The sequence below is a fragment of the Globicephala melas genome, chromosome 15 (assembly GCF_963455315.2).
Source record: "Globicephala melas chromosome 15, mGloMel1.2, whole genome shotgun sequence".
NCBI lineage: Eukaryota > Metazoa > Chordata > Mammalia > Artiodactyla > Delphinidae > Globicephala > Globicephala melas.
In genome coordinates this window covers 57434546-57449333 of record NC_083328.1, presented here as the reverse complement: position 1 = coordinate 57449333, position 14788 = coordinate 57434546, and the positions used below count along the sequence as shown (strand labels likewise).

The following is a 14788-nucleotide window of genomic DNA, read 5'->3' as shown; positions in this document are numbered from 1 at the left end:
GAGAACAGGGATGTCCAAGACCTTGTCAATGATGTTAAGTGGAGAACTTAAGATGATGGTAAGACCTCCCTCCACCCTGCCCAGAGGCAAAGCCTGGTCACCTATTCCAGGAAGTCTGCTGTGATTCTTCGGGAAAGGTGTCCAGCTCTTGCCATTTTCCAAGATCACAGTACCCCCGGAGCATGCTTTTCTCTTGCAGCCTGGCCATTTACTACCTGAACTCAGTTTCCAAAAGCCTTTCCCGAGCTAATGCCCAGCTGAGAAAGAAAATCCAAGCGGTGAGTCTGTCGGGCATTTTCATTCAAAAAGATGTTATGTTTTTGGTTTTTGCTAATTTGCTCTTTGAGCCCAGTTGTATTCTTTAAATGGCTTTCCTCTAAACCAAACCCCAAATTATCTGCATGGTAGGAAGCAGCCTTGAGAGACTCAATGACATGCATTTATATTCTGAGGGTATTTGGGAATACATAACAGTAATGACTTAAATTTTGAGCGGTTGCTAAAGAACAGGAGAAACTCAATAGATTAAACCAATGTTCATACACAATAAAACCAGTACCCACAGTAATTCCTACCTATTAAAACTAAAACTAGAAATACTAAAGAAAACAGCATTGTCAGAACAACACAGTGCTTGTGCCCCATGACCTAAGGAGTCTCTTAAGTCCCCTCCACACTGGGACAGCCTCTCTCAACATCTGCTGACACGCTGACTGCCTCTTCTGCTCTCCCAGCCCCCAACCCCACCTTCTTCACGCGGTAAAGGCTCTACACCAACCCTCCCTAAGCCCTGCCTTCCTTGCTTCCTCACCCCCTCTTCTGGAACTAGTCTCATCAGCCTCACTGCCAGTTCCCCACCCACACTTCCTCCTGCCCAGGTATAGAAAACAATTGAAATACAGGATTGGCAGAGGTTCTGTCCTCCCCTGGCCAGATGTTCCTTCAAATGCCATGCAAACCTGAGTCCCAGGTGCCCTCTCCAACCAGCGGTGAGGACAAGAACCGGCTATTTAAGGTGGCTGCCCTCTAGATCTCACCATCCTGGGCTCCGAAACTCAAACACTCATTTCCCTGACCAGGATCAACCTTTCATTTTTTTTCCTGCAGCTACGTGAAGTTGAAAAGAGCCACAAATCTTTCAAAGGCAGAGCCACAGCCAGAGATTCAGAGGACACAGCTAAACGCAACTCCAAAAATGCCACCCAGCTCACCAAAGAAGGTAAATTCTATTTCATGATGATTACTTTTACAAGGCCACGTGGGAAAATGTAAAGAGCAAATGCTGTGAAATCAGATACATCTGGGATTGAAATCAGATTTCTGGCAATTATTAGCTGTATGAAGCTGGGCAAAATAAAACAAGAGTGAATCGCAGGCAACCTCGAGGGGCGGTACAAATGAGGTGGGATTATGCATGTGAAGTGCTACACAGACTTCCTGGCACAGAGAACCAATGAACGTGAGCTGGTAGGAGGAGGAGGAATGTCTGTAAAATGGGGAAATACCAGGGTTGTTTCCCTCATTTCTATCCCCTGAGTCTCTCACATTTTCTATGGTGGTGGTTCTTAGTCATTTCATCTTCATTTCTGAAGTGACTTTGTCTTCTTCACTCTCATTCCCGAGTCTGTCATTTCCCGTGTCATATCCTCTTAATATCTGGCTATTTAACCCAATGTAGGAGCATTGGGTTTGTGTCCCATCCAGATCCTTTAAGATGCTCTGAGGTTGGCTGACATGGATCACAGCTGCCAGGGATGGAGGAAGTATTTGTTTTGTGTGTTGTTTTAAGCATTTTCTTTAGGAGGAGAAATAAGGAGATTTGCATCTAGCAGCTGCTACTCCCACCAGAACCAGTTTGTATTCTCTTAGAGAAAAGGGCAGCACTGGAATAGCTAGGATAACAGGGTGAGAAAAAGCCACACACATTCCAAAAAAGGTGTCACAGAGCTTCAAAGGGGAATAATCACAGACCATCTCTACCTTGGGAGTGAGGAAAGGTCAAATTGAAAGAGACCATCTCTGATCTGATCTCATTTTCCAAGGATTGTCCCTGTGTCAAAATTAAAGTGTCAATATGCGGTAATTTTGACCTTCGATGTGGAAATTGAAAGAGATGCACAAGAAATGGCTGAGAGTTTAGGAGTTAGAATTTTTAGTGCAGAGATTACTTATCATTTATTTGATGCCTTTGTAACATATAGGCATCTCTAGGAAACAGAACCAAGAAGAATTTAAGCACATAGCAGTATTTCCCTGAAGATGAAAATCCTTAGTTCTCGAGCTCCAATAGTGCAGAGAGTGACTGTAGAAGCAGATCCGGAGCAAAAAAGGGCACCTGTGTGTATCCCTAGCAAACACTTGTTGATATTGGAATAGCAATAAGTATTAAAATAAGCCATAAACAAGTGGATGTTACAAAAAGAGGACAAGAGGTCTGTGTCAATGTAGAACCTATTCCTGGTAAGTCTCCAAAATATATGGAAGGCATTTCAAAACTACAGACATTCTTGTCAGCAAGATCAGCTGCAGTCCATCAATAGCTTGGAAGCCTCATTGAGAGATGGAATGCAGAAGAGTGAACGGCTGGCACTTATTGTGGAGCAGAAGAAAGTGTTTGGGGGGGGCTTTTTTGGTTTTTTTTAATTATTATTTATTTATTTTGGCTGCGCTGGGTCTTCATTGTGGCATGCAGGATCTTTAGTTGCAGCATGCAGGCTTAGTTGCGGCATGTGGACTCTTAATTGCAGCATGCATGCAGGATCTAGTTCCCAGACCAGGGGTTGAACACTGGCCCCCTGCGTTTGGAGAGTGGAGTCTTACCCCCAGGACCACCAAGGAAGTCCCTGTAGAAGGTGTTTGAATTCACCTAATTTTTCCACACAGGGCAGGAAATGGAGTAAATGTGATACTATGTTGTCATATCACCAACAAAAACAAGACAAAAAAATGGAATGGACTTATTTGGACACCGATGGAAGGAAAAAATAGGTTTATAAAACATTTAACATGAGAAAGCAAGAAAGTTACATTGGTTTGACAGTGGTCCATTCATGTGCCCATGATCTTGGGTGGCCTCGGCCTGCAGCGGCTTTAAGCAAGGTTTTGGTTCCCGGCCACAGATTAAGGTAGGGTTGCAGCAGTGAGAGTGCAGAATCCTAGCCACTAGACGAATGGTCAGTGATAAGGCCCTGACCCTTCAGCTTTGCAGAAAAGAGTTCCCACAAAGAAGGAAAGTAGTGAAACAAAGTGTTTATTAGGAGGAAAAAGTACAGTACTTGTGGATAGACACACGGGTGGGCTCAGAGAGAGAGTCACGCCCTTGTGGTAATTTAAATCACTTATATGGGGCATTTCTTCTGGGTTTCCTTTGGCCTATCATTTTGATTTGCCTGGTTCTTAGTCTGTATTTGGTATATCTCACGGTCCTCCCCTGTGTGTGTGAGCATCTCTCAGCCAAGATGGATTCCAGCAAAGAGGCCTATGGGTGGCCTTGACATCACTCCCCTTTTGACCTCCAAGGAGCTTTCTAGTCAGGAAGGTCTCCTTGACTTCAAGAATGAGAAATATGTGGTCTTTTATCTCTTATCTGGGCAGGACCCAGCCTCCTGTCTTGATCATCTTGCTATGGATATTTTGGAGTTTCTGTCCACGGGAATGAACTCCAGCTGCTTACCCTTGGGGTTGGCCCCATCTATCTCCTACCTCACCTACAGTCCCACTGTTTCTGTCCACCTTACCCACTCCCTTCCCCTCCTTTCTCTACTGCTGCTGATCTAAAGTTTGCCCCTCTCCAAATTTGAATTTTTTATTACAGATCTAAAGCTCTTTCTTTCCATTTTATGCTGATTAAGTCAATATTACAGTATATGAAAGGGTTATGTGAACACATCAGTGGGACTAGGGTGTGGGGGAGAGCTGAGGAAGATGGTTAATCTTTCCCTGTAAAACTCCAGTAGCCTCTGTTGCTGTCCTCATTTAGCTTCTCTTTCTTGAAGTTAGCACTAGAATGACACTGATGTAACAAACAGGCCAAAAACAGCTAATGGTTCAAACACAATAAAACTTTATTTCTCACTCCATAATGTCCAAATTGGGTGTTTCCACTTGATGACCACTTTCTTCCCAAGTGGTAATGTTAACGTAAGTTTGTGTGCCTGATGCCAAAATATTGGCTCTCTGTGCACTGATGCCAAAAGGAAATATGAAGACAGAGTTTTGGAGGAACGAGAAAGAGTACCTTTATTCTTTGCCAGGCAAAGAGGGAACACAGTGGGCTAGGGCCTCAAGAACTGTGCTCCCCTCCCTGGGGAATAGAGGTTTATATCCCAGTGGTAGGTGGTCAGGCTCAAAGTAATGAAGGTCTTGCATGTTTTTCTTTTCTTCTGCAAATTTACAGCCAAAGCTGGCCTCAGGCGGCTCAGCAACCAGGTCTGGTGTCCCTGAAGTTATCAAGACATTCTTTTTGAAATGCAGAATGCTACAGGCGAGTGTAGGGGGAGAAGAATGCCAGGTGCAGAGAACAATTCCTATGGAGTCAGAGAGTAATTAGCTTTGTTTAGCTTTGTGAAGGACAAGTCTAGCTACAAGTGTTTGTTAGTAGTAACCGCTAAAGAATAACCAAGATTGCTTAACTCTTTCAGGCCTGTTTATTGTTTCCCCAGCCTGTTCATTGTTTCCTTATTTTCCTTGTTTATCAGAAAAGAAAAGTCTCATTTCTATTTAAGTCTTATTTCTATTTTTGCTGCAACATGCCCAACACACAGTGAGGCCAAACAAACTGAAACGTCGGAGTTTGGAGCAGAGAAAGGTTTATTGCAGTGTCATGCAAGGAGACAGGTGGCTCATGCCCTAAAAGTCCCAAGCTCCCCAGAGGGTTTCGACAAAGCATTTTTAAAAGCCACGTGAGGGAAGGGGATCCTAGGGTGTGTGATCAGCTCATGCACAGTTCTCTGACTGGCTGATGGTGAGGAAACAGGGTGGTGCCACAGGGGTTAATGTTATCAGTCCTTAGGCTCCAGGAGGCCTGGGGCTATGTGCTCATGGTCATCAAGTAGTTAACCTCTTCCATTTGGTGGGGTGTTTTCACATCTATAAAACAACTCAGGAAATGTGCATCAAATACTGTTATCTAGGTACTTCAGAGAAGAGCTAAAGCAGAGGATATGGGGGAAAGCCTGTCCCAGGAAGGCCCCATGGGGTCCTGCTCCGTTACAGTGATGTGGGGAACACTGGCTCTGTCCATCCTGTGATTCTACTTGCATCAAGCGGGGACGGGGAGGAACCTGGAGGTCACACATGGACATGGTGCCCATCAAAGCCGGGGCTTCAGCCACAGGCCATACCATCCACGATGTAAACTTAGTCTATCTCTATGTCCCTGGAACTGGATTTGGTGAAGAACAAGCCAGTAATTGCCCCCAACTCAGAGTTGAAGGAGGGAAACAAGTAAGAGAAAGAGCTGGAAATGGATCTGATTAGCAGGAGCACCATTCTGGGGTTGATCCAAACAGTTTCCATAACCCTATTATCATATTTGAGCCTGGTAGCCACCTGTGAGGCTGTTATTATTGCTCCAATTTTATTCTCAAGAAAACCAGGCTCACAGAGTCTAGCCTAAGGCCAGCATTCAAAATCTAGTTCTCCAGCCAGCTCCTCCTACACAGCTGTTTATGCCAAGACTAGGCCAAGGTGCACCTAGTTGCCTGAGGGTGATCCGACCATTCTCACATCACTAAATAGGACTGAAAGCTAATGACAGCACAGGGCAGCTCCAGAGAGCTCCAGTTCCACACCAGAAAACTGTAGGGAAATCTCCCACATCCTCATTCTTGTCTTGTTCATTTTGCAGGGACCGCACATCACCCTGCTAGCCCAAGCCAGACCCTGGACCAGAAGGCGCAGGGCTCTAGGGCCTCCAGTTCTGCTGGCAGGACTGTGTCGCCTGCCTCCCAGCACCCCCTGGCGTCAGACCAGACTCTGGCCAAGCCCTGCCTCAGGCTCGTCCTTGGAGGTCAGCCTCTGGAAGGAGTGCTCAGAGACCTCCCCACTGACAGCTGGGACTAATGGAGCAGGGTCCTGGGGCTGATCCTTGGACTCCCACCGGCTCATCTCACCCCCACAAATTGTTCTCTCTTCCTCTCTCTTCTCACACACATGCACATTCTCCCTCTTCTCAGTGAACTGTGGGAACCTTGATTACTCAGTCTCAAGCCCTTGTTTGCTACCAAAACAGGAGGACAATGGCTTTATCCACCTTTTAGAAGAGCTGAGCCTTCCCCTCACTAACTGCCCTTCCCTGTATCTTGGCTCAGGCAGCTCTAGACCTTGCACTCACAGCTGTTTCCCTCGGCTCCAGACTTGGGAAGAGGGGGCAGGACCATGACCACCATCATAGACTTTTTGCAAGGAGCCCGTGTTGGGACAGGTTTCTGGCAGCCCCATCAACTGGGAGGAGGTTGCAGAGGGACCCACATTCCTGATCACCACCTCTATCCAAAGGAGGTGAGCCAGTGTAAACAAAAGGTTGAAGAAGCCAATGAAAATAAAAGTAAATGAACTGAAGTCCAGCCTTGGTGAGTGGGAAGATGGTGATTCCCCAGAAACTAGCCTGAGGGGAGCTGATGCCATCAAGCACCAAAAATGCACTGGAGCCTCCCTGGCAGCAAGGCAAGGAGAGAGAGCAGTGTGGTTCTCCTTATCTAATTGAAGGAAACAAAATATTTCTCAGGGCATAAAAATCTTTCTCATGCATGAAATTCTAAAAGGAATTTGATTGTTTATTGTAAAGGGACACGGAAGATGGTTTTGGGGGGAGTTTTGCAAAGGGTGCAGTGCAGAGCCTTGTCTCTGGCAATGCTGTGTGTCACATACTGGTTCTGTGCAGAAGTCTCATGGGGGCATCAGCCCTGGAGGTCAGACCGCTGAAGAGGCCTTGCCAGCAAGGCAAGTATCAGCAGGGTGCCAGTAACAACCCAGGACTTCCAATGGTTACCCTCAGGCTTCCAAGGTTAACCAATATCCCTACACACCCACCACAAACACAGACAAATTATCCTGTTCTGATGACGCACAACTTTATGTGAAGGAATGTATTTGTTATCTGTTGCTGCGTAACAAATTATCCCCAAAACTTAACAGCTTAAAACAATAAACATTTATTATCTCACACAGTTTCTGTGGGTCAAGAACTTGGGATTGGCTTCACTGGGCAGTTCTGGTTCTGCATATTGCAGTCAAGATCTGAGTCAAGGCTATGGTCATCAGAAGATTTGACAGGGCTAGAAGATATGTTTGCAAATGGCTCACTCACAGCTGCTGGCAGGAGCCTTCAGTTCTTTGCTGGCTATCCACAGACTTGATTACTCCCCACGTGGACCTCTTCATAGGGCTGCTTGGGTGTCCTCACAACACAGCAGCTGATTTCCCCCCAGAGCCAGTGATCCGAGAGAAAGCAAAGAGGAAGCCACAAGGCCTCTTATAACCTGTTCTAAGAAGTTACACTATCAATTCCACCAGTTTCTATTCATTAGAATGGAGTCACTAAGTCTAGCTTACACTCAAAGAGAAGGAAATTTGGCTTCATCTCTCGAAGAATTTTTGGACATATTTTAACAGGAGATCTCCTAATTCGAATAGTTACCAGATCTCTATCAAGAAAACGCTAAAGCTTTTTTGAAAGACATCCGTCAGAGGATTCATTAATGATGGCTCCTGCTACTGTCAAGCGCAACAGGAAACTAGGTGAGCTAGGGAGTTGGGTAGAGAAAGAAGGCAAGGGTAAGAGAGGAGGGATGTTCATGTGGTGTGGCTTTACAGCTGGGACATGTCGTTAGAAAACTGTCTAAATTGTGCTTTCATCTCTGCATTCTCAGGTTTGATCTTCCAGCTAATTCCATCTTAAAGCTTCGCTACTCAGCCTATCCAGGGGTCATCAAGCATGAAGACCACTCTTCCCTCCTTCCCTCTTTCCTTCCCTTCCTTCCTTCTTTCCTCTCTTTCTTTCTTTCCTCAGCTCACCTAAGAATGATTTGAACTAGAAAGTCCATTTAATAATTCATCCATAGGAATATAACTGGTATCTTACTGATATTACCTTAGTTTGTCTGTGAATTTGTCTTACTGGAGGGAAATGAAAGAGACACTGAATTTTTCTGTCAGACACTATTTCTACAGGCTGATCCTTTCATTTCTAATAATATACATGCTCAATGTCTATAAAGAGCTCCATTATACACAGAACCACATAAGTAGGAACACACTTTTGCTGAAGATCGAGGGGGACACCTGATCACCCCGTGACTCACACACTCACAGAAACTGGGAGTGATGAACCAGCCAGTAGGTACCTGGGCAGTGTACCAACAGCATCCACTACACTGGTGATCCTCAATTCAGATATGCTTTGTAGAGCCCTACCCAAAGCTGGGGCACCAAAGTTCCACATGCTGTATAAGAGACAATAAGGAATAAGCCTGCCAAACAAAAGGGACATTTGTCTCTCTTGACCTCAGCAGAAAGTGGTGGACAAAACGTCTCCTTTGAGAATTTATATCCACAAGGCAGCGCTCACACAGAGAATCAAAATCCCCATACCAGCTGCATGTTCAAAAAAAAAAAAAAACTCAAATGGAAAATTTAATTTAAAGTGATCTTAGGTTATTTACCATCACATCAAAAAGAATAAAATACTTAGGAATAAACCTACCTGAAGAGGCAAAAAACCTGTACTCCGAAAACTATAAGACGCTGATGAAAGAAATTAAAGACCATGCAAACAAATGGAAAGATATAGTGTTCTTGGATTGGAAGAATCAATATTGTTAAAAAGACCATACTACCCAAGGCAATCTACACATTCAGTGCAGTCCCTATCAAATTACCAGTGGCATTTTTCACAGAACTAGAACAAAACATTTTTTAATTTGTATGGAAAAAACTAAAGACCCTGAATAGCCAAAACAATCTTGAGAAAGAAGAACAGAACTGGAAAAATCATGTTCCCTGAATTCAGTCTATACTACAAAGCTACAATAATCAAAATAGTACGGTACTGGCACAAAAACAGACACATAGATCAATGGAACAGGATAGAAAGCCCAGAAATAAACTCACGCTCTTAAGGTCAACTAATCTATGATAAAGATGACAAGAATATACAATGGAGAGAAGACAGTCTCTTCAATAAGTGGTGCTGGGAAAACTGGACAGCTACATGTGAAAGAATGAAAGTAGAACACTTCCTAACACCATACACAAAAATAAACTCAAAATGGATTAAAGACCTAAATATAAGACCAGATACTATAAAACTCCTAGAGAAAAACATAGGCAGAACACTCTTCGACATAAATCACAGCAATAGTTTTTTTGGATTCATCTCCTAGAGTAATGTAAACAAAAGCAGAAATAAACAAATGGGACCAAATTAAACTTAAAAGCTTTTGCACAGCAGAGGAAGCCATAAACAAAATGAAAAAACAACCTATGGAATGGGAGAAAATATTTGCAAACAATGCAGCCAACAAGGGATTAATTTCCAAAATACACAAACGGTTCATACAGCTCAATATCAAAAAAACAACCAATCAAAAAAATGGGCAGCAGGGCTTCCCTGGTGGCGCAGTGGTTGAGAGTCCGCCTGCCCATGCAGGGGACACGGGTTCATGCCCCGGTCCGGGAAGATCCCACATGCCGCAGAGCGGCTGGGCCCATGAGCCATGGCCGCTGAGCCTGCGCGTCCGGAGCCTGTGCTCCGCAATGGGAGAGGCCACAACAGTGAGAGGCCCACGTACCGCAAAAAAAAAAAAAATGGGCAGAAGACCTAAATAGACATTTTTCCAAAGAAGACATACAGATGACCAACAGGCACATGAAAAGATGCTAAACTTCACTAATTACTAGAGAAATGCAAATCAAAATTATGAGGTATCACCTCACACCTGTCAGAATGGCCATCATCAAAAAGTCTAAAAATAATAAATGCGGGAGAGGGTATGGAGAAAAGGGAACCCTCCTAAACTATTTGTGGGAATGTAAATTGGTGCAGCCACTATGGAGAATAGTATGGAGTTTCCTTAAAAAAACTGAAAATAGAGTTACCATATGATCCAGTAATCCCACTCCTGGGCATATATTTGGAAAAGACAAAAACTCTAATTCTAAAAGGTACATGCACCCCAATGTTCATAGCAGTACTATTTTCAGTCGCCAAGACATGGAAGCAACCTAAGTGTCCATCAACAGATAAATGGATAAAGAAGACATGGAATATATACATACACACACACACACACACACACACAATGGAATATTACTCAACCATAAAAAAGAATGAAATAATGCCATTTGCAGCAACATGGATGGACCTAGAGTTTATCACACTAAGACAGACAGAGAAAGGCAAGTATCATATGATATCACGTATGTGTGGAATCTTAAAAAAATGATACAAATCAACTTATTTACAAAACAAAAATAGATTCACAGACATAGAAAACAAACTTATGGTACCAAAGGGGAAGGGGGGGGATGAATTAGGAGTTTGCAATTAACAGATACACATTACTATATATAAAATAGATAAACAACAAGGATCTACTGTATAGCACAGGGAACTGTATTCAATATCTTCCTAGATATTTATTTACAAAACAGAAACAGACTCACAGACTTAGAGAACAAACTTATGGTTACCAGGGGAAAAGGGTGGGTGGGAGGGATAGTTAAGTTTGGGATTGACATGTACACAGTGCTATATTTAAAATGGATAACCAACAAGACCTACTGTATAGCACGAGGAACTCTGCTCAGTATTATGTAGCAACCTAAATGGGAAAAGAATTTGAAAAAGAATAGATACATGTATATACATAACTGAATCACTTTGCTGTACACCTGAAACTAACACAAAATTGTAAATCAACTACACTTCGATAAAATTTTAATTAAAAAAAAGAAAAATAATAAAGAACATTAGCTACTAAAAAAATAAAAATATAAAGTGATCTTAGGTTACTAGTGCCTCCAAGAAAAAGGGGGGGAGGGAGGAGCAAAGAAACAAAAACAGCACAAAAAATACAAAGCATATAAATATAAATAAATCAGAATATATCAGGAATCAAAATAAATGCAAATGGACTAAACCCTCCAGACAGCAGACAAAGATCATCAGATGGATATTTTTATATCTCATGTGCTGTTTCCAAGGGATACCTTTAAAACCTAAGGACAGGTGCATATGGACTTTATCCTTTTTGGTTCCTAGGGAACAAAAACTGAAATTCAATCTTCAAGGGCAAAATCACCAGGTGTGTGCGTGCCATCCAATTCTGTAAATTGGGATTGGTTTTGAGTGCTGAAGATTTCTATTAAAGACAGCTGTCTGTAGTATTGTGCCACATAATTTATTCTTCAATGCAGTATTAGTTTGGAAAATGTAAAGAAAGGCCCAGCATCATAGTCAGGCAGATGAGGTATGTAGATCATACAGATCTCTCTATCACTGACTGTGTCTGGAGAATTAACCATATAAACCCAACTTCCAAACTCTGTTGTGAAGATTCAACAAGCAGACACATGTAAGACTAAGTGCCAAGCATTAGGCTAAGCGCTCCATAAATAACAGATATTATCACATATTATTATAAGATCAAACATCCTCAGGCTCAGGTTATGAACACAAGCAGCAATGACTGATCAAAACTTTTACCCTGTACTCCTAAATGATCGTCCTAGAAGGCTTCCCATTCTTCTGAGTCTTTGTGAGGAAATGTTGCATATATGTGTAACTCATTACCAAAGAATGTTGCAGGGTTTCTTTGGCCTAGGAATTGCTAGAAGCCTTTGAAATTTGATGTGAAAAATTCACGAAGTGAGTGTGAAGTGCCGCCATCCTGTGGTTGTTTCATGCAATGTCCTTTCCTGAAACTCTCCCTGGTCCCTGGAACTTAAATAGCACATTCATTTCCATAGATCCCCATTAGTGTTGCCCAGAGTAAAAACTCTGTGTTGATTTATACCAAAATGACACAGTGAGCCAAAGGCTGGGCAAAAGAAAAGAGGAAGAGATGCTATAGTGTATTATCCTTCCCAATGGCCTCTCCCGTTGCAGAGCACAGGCTCCGGACGCGCATGCTCAGCGACCATGGCTCACAGGCCCAGCTGCTCCGCAGCATGTGGGATCTTCCCGGACTGGGCCACGAACCCATGTCCCTTGCATTGGCAGGCGGACTCTCAACCACTGCGCCACCAGGGAAGACCTGCCATGTGGCTTTTTAAAGCTGAGCCTGGAGCACACTTCAGACCTGCTGCCCGTGCAGGACATTTTCTCAGCTGGAACTTGGTGAAAAATCTGTCTTGTATGTCACCTCCAAACTAATCTCCAATCAAACACTGCTTTATGGAGAGTAAGAGTCTCATCAGACCCAAGCCACTCATCCTGGCCTTCATTCAAGGCTTCTTACATCCTGGATCTTACATGCTAGATCCTTTAGTCTTTTGTCCAACTACTGACCAGAATGGATCTTACACCTCTTGCCTCCACTCTCTTTCCACCCTCCATCTCCAAATTCTTCTGTGAATACCTAAATTCCCTCCTGACCCTGAAATCTTCCTCAGGAACCCTGGTCAGCCTCCCACGGTGAAACATCTTAGCACTTGAAGATGAAGTCTTCAGTGAAGTCTCTGAAGGAAGAGGTCATGGGTTAGTACTACTACCACTTTTATTATCCTCCCAGATCTCTGCATGGTTTATCCGCTTAAGATCTCTACTCAAAATGTCGCCTCTTCACCAATGGCCTCTATAAAACAATGCAACATTCCTTAACACGTACCAAAGCCTGATGTCCTACGTATTTACTTGATTTTCTGTCTCCCCTAGGGTGTAAACTCCATGGTGGCAGGGACTTGGTTTTGTTTACAACTGTACCCTCAGCACCTAAAAAGATACTTGGCATGCAATAGGCACACAAAACCTCTTTTTTTTTAAGTACACTTACAGTACCTTCACACTCACTTTTTTTTTAGTATTTATTTATTTATTTGTCTGCGTCGGGTTTTAGTTGCGGCACGCAGATCTCTGTTGCTGTGTGCAGGATCTTCCTTGTGACATGTGGGATCTTTTAGTTGCAGTATGTGGGATCCTCAGCTGTGGTATGCAGGATCCTCAGCTGCGGCATGCAAACTCCTAGGCGCATCATGTGGGATCTAGTTCCCTGACCAGTGATCAAACCAGGGCCCCCTGCATTGGGAGTGTGGAGTCTTAGCCACTGGACCACCAGAGAAGCTCCCCCCCCTTTTTTTTTTGGTGAATGGAAAAATTGATTCTGTAGCTTCTTGAACATTAACAGTTATAGCTGATTCCTCATCCACAAAAGAGGATGTTAGATCATATGGTCTCCAAGGTACCTGCTAGCTCAAAACATACCTATGTTCTCAGGGGCCCAAAAGAGACCAGCTGAATTACATTGCTTAGTCTGGGTTCTGAGAAGATGAATAGATGCAGCTTTGGGCTCATTTCTCTGCTCACCCTCCCACCACCCCCACCAGTTCAATCTTCCTGTCTGTGAAGTGTCGGCAGACTAAAATGAGTCGCCTGGGCCTCACACACATAAAATGATGCCAGCTGTCAGGGCCACACTGGCAACTTAAAGAACTAGTCTGACATTGACAGAAGCTGGAACAATGCAATCAGGATAGTAAATCTGAGGTGAGGAAATGCAACAGCTTGTGGCACCCCAAAACTGTTTTGATCAATAGCATCTTGCCTCCTCATCCAAAAAGTAAGTAGTGTCCTTTCCAGTGCAAAATTGGATGCTACCAGGCAGTGATGGGTGGCTGGGGATTTTCTAAGAGAAAGAGGAGGAAATAATGCTTAGAAAGCAGCAATGGAAAGCAAGGCAGACTTCAACCTTTAACACCCATCTAAACAATGTGTGGGTCATAGAAGCTATCATAATGGAAACTAGAATAAATTTGGAATTGAATTATAATGAAAGTATTGCACGCCAAAATTTGCGGAATACGGCTAAAGAAGTACTTAGAGGGAAATGCATATTGAAGGAGAAAAGTTTAAACCAATGAACCAACATTCATATTAAGAAATGAAACAGAACAGCAAAATAAAGCCAAACAAGTAGAAGAAAGGAAATAATAAATATAAGAGCAAAAACTAATTTAAAAGAAAATAAACAGACAATAGAGAGAATCAACAAAATCAAAAGTTCATTGTTTGAAATGGTAATAAGATTAAAAACTTTCTGACAAGACCGATGGAAAGAAAGTAAAAATAAATATTAAGGATAAAAAAAATCACAACTACAGATGATGCAGAAAACATAAAAAATTCTCCAATTGAAATCTATACTATAAAATGTGAAAGCACAGATGAAATGAACAAATTCCCAGAAAACTATAACAAAAATGGTCCAAGAAAGTAGAAATCCTGAATAATCTGTGGCCATTATAAATTTGAATTAATAATTTAAAATATGCTTTCAAGACCTCTTTGTTCTTGGTGTTTTGCTGGTTTATTACAATGGGTGAAAGCCTGGATTTCTTTTTATTTATCCTGCTTGAGATGCATTCCTGCACCTTTGGATCCATGCTTTTCATCAGTTCTGGGGAAACTGCATCCACCAGCTCTTCAAATATTGTTCTTCCTGGTGATGGTTAATTTTATGTTGTACACTTGACTGGGCTGAGGGATGCCCAGATAGCTGGTAAAACACTATATCTGGGTGTGTTTGTGAGGGTGCTCCTGGAAGAGATTAGCATCTGAATTGAACTGAGT

General features: G+C 42.9%; 1 protein-coding gene across 1 annotated transcript in view; it reads left to right on the top strand.

Moving 5' to 3' along the window:
• Positions 1 to 6050, top strand: part of TMC2 (transmembrane channel like 2) — an 88131-nt gene extending 82081 nt beyond the window's left edge. The window contains 4 exon segments of the mRNA XM_030847548.2: positions 200 to 278; positions 1108 to 1219; positions 5849 to 5947; positions 5950 to 6050. Coding sequence (XP_030703408.2) covers positions 200 to 278; positions 1108 to 1219; positions 5849 to 5947; positions 5950 to 6050 — 391 coding nt within the window.
• Positions 6051 to 14788: the final 8738 nt, after the last annotated feature.